At 40.9% G+C, this 9,315-nt stretch overlaps 1 protein-coding gene across 1 annotated transcript in view; it reads right to left on the bottom strand.

Annotated features, from left to right (window-relative positions):
• Positions 1–1,361: 1,361 nt before the first annotated feature.
• GATA2 (GATA binding protein 2) overlaps positions 1,362–9,315 on the bottom strand; it is a gene marked incomplete at its 5' end in the record, with an annotated part of 14,945 nt that continues 6,991 nt past the window's right edge. Inside the window, 3 exons of the mRNA XM_019504603.1 lie at positions 1,362–3,986; positions 4,812–4,937; positions 7,922–8,067. Coding sequence (XP_019360148.1) covers positions 3,687–3,986; positions 4,812–4,937; positions 7,922–8,067 — 572 coding nt within the window. The remainder of the gene's footprint in view (positions 3,987–4,811; positions 4,938–7,921; positions 8,068–9,315) is intronic.

The raw sequence follows: 9,315 nt of genomic DNA on the forward strand, positions 1-9,315 counted from the left end.
ACCAGCCGGTTCATTTCTTTCAGACGTCATGGCAGGGTGAATGTCTTTAAAGGTTTGAAGGGGAATAACAACCTTTCAGATATAACCCAATTTTAGATCTGTTTTATGGTTGGTTTGTTTCTTTTAAAATAAAAGTCACAAAGTGAACTTGAATGGTATCTTTGCCATCAACCACTTTTTATTGGTGTTTGCATTAAGCCTTGCTAAGCAAGTTAGTGAGATGATTAATTCCTTCCAACTGAAAGCCTTGTATCTGTTAGAGGCACTCTGAAGCAAATCTATAGCATCTCTAATATTTTTATTTGCAAGCATTGCTCACAAGCAGAGCCAGAGGTGAGACTGCAGGTTTAGAGACACAATGATGGAAAGTGCATGAATGTGCTAACAGTAACTGGGGTTATTTTCCTTAATCTGTAAGCAATTATACGTCAGCCTGCTTTTACTGAAATAAGCAGGAGAATTCCATGGATTTCAGGGGGAGCAGGATCACATCTTTCACCTGTTGTTCAAATTCTGCTTTAACAGGAGAGGTGCCAACCCCCTGCTTCCCTTCCTGAAGTCTGTGGGAGCTGCAGGTGTTCTGCATCTCTTCCTACTGGTTCCTCAAGTAGGTCAGAGGCATACACCTGGATTAAACCAGTCCTCAGAGCTGTAACCCTGCGACAGCTGCTTGTGGCCTGGGTGCAATGTGTTGGTACCTTTGTCCTGGCGCACTGGTGTCAATCACACACACCACAACTGGAACTAACTGCCCTTCTTAGCAGTCTCCACTGAGGCTCTGCTCCCTTGCCATCCCCAGAGGGCATCATCAAGGGCAAGGGTGAGACACAGTGACAGGGAAGAATCTCCCAAAGAAGCTATCCTTGTTGTTGCCTGTACTACATCCCATCTCTAGGGACACAGAGAACAACTTTGGTCCCTAGGTTTGTCAGACACAGGCACTGTTGCCCCCTCCATGTCAATCACAGCAGAAAATTCCTTGATGATCCTGGAGCAAGGAACAAGCCTTATTCAGCACCTACTACAGGATTTCTTTTTTATTCTAAACCTCACACCCCAGGTTGTTAAGTGATATGGATGCTGTGCTGGATTTTAAACTGGTTTAGCATCTGTAATATAGTTAAAGCGTGTGAACTTACATCAACATAAAACCCTGATAATGCTCTTCTGTACTTAACATTTTCTATATTAAAAGTCATTCCAAAGCTATTTTTCCCTAACCACATTAACCTTTTTGCAATATTGATTGCCGAGGCTTCACAAAGTTTAAAATTAATAATTCCACTGGCCTTCAGCACCCTTCCCTATTCTATCCCTTCCCAAACAAACTATAGGCTTAGTGGCATGAAACAGGGCACAAATTACTTTCACAAAAAGGTATTTTATTATTCTTAGCAGGATTCACCTTGAAGGAATATGAGTAAAGCATACACTTTTTACAGACAATATATAAACATGTTGTACATAATTAACAATAACTTAGTTCACTAATTCAAAAATAAGCAAAATTAAAAAAAATAAAAATAAAACCAGAAAATACTGCAGAATTTTTATGCTGATACAGGTAAAAATAATTTAAATCTTGACTGCTGTTGTCTATGCTGCAGTGACTGACAATATATTGCACTTTGTCAACAGTATATCAGTAACCCTTCTTCTGCCCCAAAACCCTTCCCTCCCCCCTCAAAACCTACAGAAATTTGAGCTGGGTACAAATAATGTACAGCTGTACCATAGTAAAAGACAAAAAGTTAAAAGGACCAAATTTTGACTCAGTAGATTAAAAATTCTTACTGTTTCTCCCAACAATTTTTTTTCCCATTCATTTATTTCCACTTCTTTACAAAGTGCAGCTATATGCCTACAGAGACCAGAAGGAGGAGGAAAGCAGGATATCCATGGCAGCTTGGTCCTTAGTTCATTATCAAATATTTGAATTATATATTTAGAAAAAAAAATGTACATCCATTTTGTATGTTTCTTTAAAGCAGGACTTTTGCAGTAAAATACAATTGGCGTGATGAAAAAAAAAATGTTAAAGTTAAAAAAAAAAAAAAAGCTTGTCACAGAGTTAAGCTTACGTGGTTTACATTATCAAACCCCTCTGCTCATTGGGGCATTTTCATCAGAAGTATAGCTAAATATGTACATCGTATGTTATACTGGAGTTTGTGTTCATGAGAGGCATCAGATCATAACAATCAATAGAATACACTTCACATTGGCAATAGCTTTGTTTTCGGTTGTTTACATACAATATGGTTTAATAATGGGACATTATTTTTTTTTTAGTTATTTTTTTTAAATATAAAATGTGCTCCGGAAAACAGTCGTTCCCCTTAGAACGTCACCGTCCCTTCATCTCATCAGCTGTTACAGCGGCTGGGATTTGAAGGATGTGTGAAGCTGAAACTGATTGTCTCTCTCTTTCTCCCCTCCAGTGATCTTAACTTAAAACTTCTGCCCTTCCTCACTCCCGAACGTGAAGTCCGCTGAGGGGCTGGCATGCCCACAGACAGCTTGCGCTCCAGCTTCTCATGGACTTTGTAGCCAGATTATGGTGAGTATACCACAGGCAGCTAGTCTACATCTTAAATCGACAGCTGCCAACAGAACAAAATAAAAATGCTTCAACCTCAAGAGTTTTTGAATGAGATATTTTTCTGCCCTATGCTGGTTTTTGTGGTTGCTGACAGACTTTTAGAAGTTAGATGGGACAGGTTCATAAGAGCCCCTGTCGCTCACTCCCAGCCAATGCAAGATTGTTTCCTACAACTGTATTTTTCAGTGATTTATCCTATTGGAGTTGCCTAGTTTGGGGATAACTTTTTAAAAATAAAATGTTTTATGTTAAGGAAAAAAATATGCAAGAATTATGTCAAAATAATCTGCATCTTGGGCTCATTACAAATCACCTATCACAGCTACATTTTTGCTTTGTTTTCTTCTCTTGTATCCTTTACCTAGCAGATATTTTTTGTATGTAAAACCGATGAAAGAGAGTCAAGGGATAGTTGTTTAGCACTATGCTTTTCCTGTTATGAAACTGTTTTCTAGCAGGGCAGACATTCATAAAAAAAAATAAAAAATAACAAACAGAAAAAGAAAAAGCACAAAAACATGCAAGTCAGAAGATTTGAGGCTCTCAGAGGAAAACAGGAGCAAAATAAATAATAACTTTCTGTGTCTGATTCCTTGTTAAAAATTAAGCTTCTATAAAGTTGTCCTTTATTTTTCCCTCCCCCAAACAAAATCCATGATAGAAATCCAGCATGGGTGGCTACCAGCCTCTCTTCCGCCATGGGGGCTGTTAATTTCTTTACAATATTCACAGTAATAACAAAGAGAGAAAGGAGAGCCAGTTCCAGCTTCTTTCTTCTGCTGCTTCTGCCACCTTTTGTTTTTCGCTGGACCAGTAGGTATCAAACAGGTGAGTTCTTCTTTTTCCTTATACCTGAGGGGGCAAAGTGCATATAGGCACCATTAAGCATTTCTGCAGAAGACCCATAATTGCAAAGTTTTTAGTCCAGCACTAAGAATTGAACCACACTGGAGCAAGATCCCTTTTTTTCCTTCCTTTTTTCTTCCCTACATTCTCCTCTTGGCAGAATCTTTTCTTACTTGTTGTCATCTTAGGCAAAGCCCCATGTTCTTAATCTCTGTGCGGGTCTCTTGGTCTTCAGATTCTATCCCATAGCTGTAACCATGCTGGATGGATGTGGATGTCCAAATGAGATGCTGGAAGATGGGTGGATGGGGGTAGGGGTCGGTAAGATGTGTCCAGAGTGGCTAAAAGGTGGCAAATGCCCCATTGGAGCCATGTGACTGGCAAGGGCGGCAGCGCTGAATGGAGACGATTTCTCTTGCATGCACTTGGACAGTTCCTCAAAACACTCTGAGCCTTTCTTGCTTTTCTTTGATTTGTTGGACATTTTCCTATTCCTGGTCTGAATTCCTTCCTTTTTCATGGTCAGAGGCCTGTTCACCTGCAAGAAATGAGAAAATCAGGCTCATGCAGACAAAATGACCTTATTGTACAAAAATGAAAATATTTGGACAGCCCCTGTGTGTTTTCCTGGATGGAGACTTTCTTCTAGCCAAAAAAAATGGTGTCTCTCTCTCAGATCTTGTTTATATTGATTTGTTTAATGAACCCTCCCCCTTCCCCCCCCCCCAAACATGAAAAACAAGTTGGACTGAATTTGGCAGCTTAGAGCTATCCTTCCCTCAGGCTTACTCTCAGCCCCCCATACATTTCCTAATAGAAGAGATCAAACAAGGCAGCGCACACTGACCCAAATTCACTTCTAAGACAGAAGCAACCTCGTCCCAGCAAAGCTTCAGCCTCCATTATTTAAGAGTTTAAATAACGTCTATTGTGTCAAATGAATCCTGCTTGTATCCCTCTCTCATTTTTTTAAATTTAAATATAATATTAAAAGCATATCTTCACAATTGTACAGGAAAATGCCCCACTGGGATTACCCTTTGCACAGAATCCATTTTAAATAGCCTCTGCATTTCTACAGGGGACAGCACACAAGGCATGCTTCCTTAAAACAACCAAGTGTTGTAACTCTATTTTGCCTGATTTGCCCAAGCTTTGGAAGCCAAGCTAATACATTGTAATGTCAGTGAACTTAGCATCACTATGCCAACAAAGAATGGCTGCAACTCCCCAGGGGAACCTTGCAGGGGGAAAAAAAAAAAACCTCTTCTGAAACCAGTAAGAGGTCAGGGCACACCATGCAGTTGAGGCATCAATCCCAGCTAAGCAAGCAGGGACACACACAAGACAAGCAAATACTCACATTGTGCAATTTATAGTAAAGTCCACAGGCATTACATACTGGGTCCCCGTTTGCATTACGCCGCCATAAGGTGGTAGTGGTTGTCTGGCAGTTGGCACAACAGGTCCCTGCTCTCCTAGCTGCTGACTAACCGAAAATAAAAGGGAGAAATCAATAGTGTATCTGGTAGGGAAGTGGGGGGAAACTTACTTTAAAGGTCAAGTTAGGCCCAACATTTTGGATTCATAACTAAGCCCAAGATTTTACAAAAGGTATAGGGCTGGAGAAATGTTACTGTGATTTTTTTAATGTTTCTGTTTAAATTTCAGTACACCCCTGTGGTGTCTGCAACCCAAACAATGTGAGGTGGTGTGAGTGCATGAAAGCCAGACAGGGAAACGGAGCAGTCTCTCTGAATAGACCAAGCAAAAAATAAAAGAATGTTAAAATCAGGGAGAAAATAAACTTGATGCTTAAAATTAAAAGCTTTCCTTCCTGATCTTGGGGATGGGGGGGATGTTTTTATTTTAAACATTCTTCCTATTATCTATTTGGTGCTAAAAAAGACCAGTCTTGATTTTTAGAATGTGATTTCTAATCTGACACCATCCCTTGAAAGAAGGCACAAAAGAAAAACAACTGCATTACTTAGATGGGTGCTGTATTTATCAGAGCCATCACTAAAATTTCAGTTTCCATTTACAAATGAAAGGGAAAAAACAAAACCGGCTCCAACTTTCTTTAAATATTTAGCAAACCAAATCTCATGCCCTGCAGCAACGAGCCTGCTGACTGTACTACTATTGCCTCAGTCTCTGCTCATTTTCTACGCTGACAAGCCCCCAAATGATCATCTTTTTAAATGTGATATTGGCCTGCTGAACCCTTAAGGAAGGGAAAAGAAAACAACCTTTCAGCCTTCCAAAATGAACTCTGCTATGTAGGCAAAAATGTAAACGTGAGCAAAATATCCCTTGGTTTCAGAATAGGACCATAGCTGGGAAACCCTACAAAAAAAAACACACCCAAGACGCCAGGGTGCCCGCTCAGAAAAAATGTTGAGTCTGGACAAAATGCTCAGGGGGACCCTCATGAGGAAGGTGCTGAGGCTCGCCATAAAGCACACCCCGTTTTGTGCAGTCCTGGGAATTCTGAGTACTGAGCATTTCTTTTTTCAAGTATTTCTAACATGGCTAAAGTGCAATAATCTCCCAGGAGCCCTCCTCTGGAAGGATTTTTGTAACTTGGGGTGAGAAAAACTGCCCATTCATTGACTCAAGCTTATGATGCTGCTCTAGAGGCATTGAGCCTCTTGCAGATCCTATACTGAAACCTGAAGCGCTTGGTTTCCCTTCACTTGGGGACTTTTTACACTTTGCTCTGCCCATCTCCTGCAATGGAGAGTGGTCCAGATAGCAAAATACAAATTGATCATGCTCCGAAGACTGGCCTGATCCTGTTCTCCCTGCTACTTTGCTGGTGTCAGAAATTGTAGCTGGTGGAATATTCAGTAGTAGAAAATCAGAATCAGGCCCTAGTGAGGTTAGCCCTCTGCTAGCCTAGAAGAACAGAGCCAGAGGCCAGAGCAGAGATTGGGTGGATCCTCATTTATGCATGCGCATACATGCAAGCCAAATACAATGAATTTTAGAGGCCTCCGGGTTTTGAAAATAGTTTTTGAATGCGCGCTGAGAAAAGTTATCATTATTAATAAACTCCTAAATGAACAGAGGAGTCTTCTGTCCCACACACATAAGCAAGTCAAAGAAAAACAAATATAAAATTAAACATTTAAAATAAAAACAAGAACTCCCTCCTCCGGCAAAAAATAAATAAATAAAGTTCCCCAACCCCCTTGGCAGTAAGTTTAAGTACCACAGTCTCCCAGTGCACTAGAAGGTAGAGAGCTGGGTTTGCATATTTGAGATGGCTTATTGATACTGAACTATGCTGCTTAACTCTGTGGACTGTCCTATTCAGTCTGGCAAGGACTTGAGCCTGCGAGATGATAATGTTACACAACTTAACATTTCTCTATATGTCAGTCACCTTAGAAGGAAAGCAAGTCATTAAGAAACTTGCATAGCTGAAATTCTGACTCACTATAGAAATCCTCTGTATCCCATCCCAGCATTAGATCATTAATGCTGGTCTCTTCCCTTTCCCGCCTCCCCCGCAACCAGTCTCATTAAAATGGCCCCCAAATGGCTAAAAGATTTGGGCACAATAAATCACATGGTTCTGAAAAAAAAATATTTATTATTCTTAGCATTTTACTCATTATTTGTGGAGAAGAGTGTATTAGAAATTTCAAAACAGCGAGCATGACTGGCATGCCTTGCCTATAGAAACTCTCTAAAGCTTTTAGAGTCAGGAAACAGATACACAAAGTTTCCTTATCTTTAACGTACAGATATCCGGATAGGAAACTACTACCAGGAGCTTAGAAAGGACATTTTTTTTTAATCACTCAAATGAAAATAAAAAGTATAGGTGACTCCATGGAAAAATAATAGGATTTTTTTTTAAAACATCAGGGGATTGTCTGAGGAGGGAACCAATATTAATATTGTTAGAGACTATAAGAGTAAATCTTACTTCATGGCCTTTACACAAATAATTATTAAGTAGGGAGTAGTGGCTTTGACTCCTCTATTTTCTTTTCTTTTTGTTTCGTTTTTTGGGTTGGGATTTCTGTTTAATCCCAACATGTTGGAGGGTATTCATGCCCATAACCCTTTCAATTCTGGTACATTTCTGAACTGTCCCAAGAGGCCAAATATAAGAGAAATGAAATCAAAGCTGTCATCGGAGGTTAAAGTTAGGCATTCATAAGGAGAAAGAGAGACTTGTTGTCCTGCACATTTTCCATCAGGAATGAAGTCTAGGAATATAAGCTAGCTTGCAAGCCTGCCCACATTCTATACCTTGGCATGTAACTGCTATGGGTGGAGTCCCTGAAATCTGCCCTGAGGCTTTGCTGTGACCTCTGAGTGACATGAATCTCCTGTACAGTACATCTAGAATCCATACAGGGTCTGAAGCAGAGGAGAGGAGACACATTATGCCTGTCTGTGTGTGGTCCCTTTGCACAATTTATCCCCAAGCCCAGCAAAGACAGAGACACCTACCAGTCTTCGTTTAGGTTTAATAAGAGGTCGGTTTTGACCGTTCATTTTGTGGTAGAGCCCGCAGGCGTTACACAGGTAATGCCCAGTGCCGTCTCTTCTCCAGAGAGGGGTGGCAGTAGCTCCACAGTTCACACACTCTCTGCCTTCTAAATGGAAACACGAAGAAACCGGATTTCTTTCTTTAAAAACAAATTCACAAGAGCTTTTTGCATTGTCCTTTAGGCATCTTCCAGAAGTCAAAACAGTGTGTTATTCAAGCTTAATCAGACAGCACATGCAACAAGGGTCTAACGTCGCCCAGCACACCCAGCCTCCGACTAGCAATTTATACCATCAGAAATGGGCCGCTCTCTCGGCAAGGTGAGAAAGAGTGACACTCTTATTGTGTCAAATGGAACTTCTCATTTCAGTAACAAGAACTGCCTTCCTCTGTGCTGAGTGCAGTCCCTCGTCCCCTCTCCATTGTACCTCTACAGTAAGATCAGATGTTGTACTGCCACACACATTTGCTCTCTCACACACACACACAAAGCAAGCAGTTTGAAGGTGGGGGGGAGGGCAGGAATTGTCTGGAATTGAATTCAAGGCAGAAAGACCCCCCCTCCCCCATCTCCTTCCCTTCTCAATACATTTTTGTTTTAATACAAAAAGAAAAAAAATTAAGCAAGCCAGTTTGGAACTGGAACCAGAAAATAAATGGCTCAGGAATTATTTTATGTTAATAACATAAAGCTGTTTGAAGTGCAGCTGGACTTTATTTTGAGAAACAGGTCCCCCCCCCTTTTTTCATGCTTTACTTTTTAACAGTATAATTTGGGCAGGGGGTGGTTGGCCTGTTACTATTTCCTTATTAAGTCGTTGCTGAGCAGCAGAACTGCTGCTGCTGTGCAGGCAGAGCGGCCCAACTAGACCAGAACACACAGCTCCTTAGACAGAGGCTAGCTTCTGCCTCAGAAAGCTATTTACTGAAAGTTCACTGGCCTCTGATGGTTCCAGGGCAGGTCTGCTTAATATAGGAAATTCACTTAATATAGTTTATGCAAATGGTACAGTATTTAGCTGCAGAGGAAATTCTCTTTTGCTATTAACTGGAGCCGGCCACGCTGAGTTCAGCAGGGCTTGTGTCTCCTTTAATCTAGGGAGTGGGTGGCTTTCAAACAACACAGTCTGCAGTGAAAAATGAGGGGAGCTCTGCAGAGCTGCGTTCCTAGCTTTTGTCCCTCCTAGGGCAGGAAGCTGCAGGAGTCGTCGTGTCGTGAGTCTTAGTTTTCCTACAAAAACAGAGTGGTCACGAACTTTCCCTAGTTCCATACACAGGGGGCTCCCTTAAAAAAAAATCCCTCATTTCCCCTATCTAATAAAACCCTGGGCAGCTCAGGGGAAAAAAAAAAAAA

Source organism: Gavialis gangeticus, unplaced genomic scaffold (assembly GCF_001723915.1).
Source record: "Gavialis gangeticus isolate Ggan-Ray unplaced genomic scaffold, GavGan_comp1, whole genome shotgun sequence".
NCBI classification, from domain to species: Eukaryota; Metazoa; Chordata; order Crocodylia; family Gavialidae; genus Gavialis; species Gavialis gangeticus.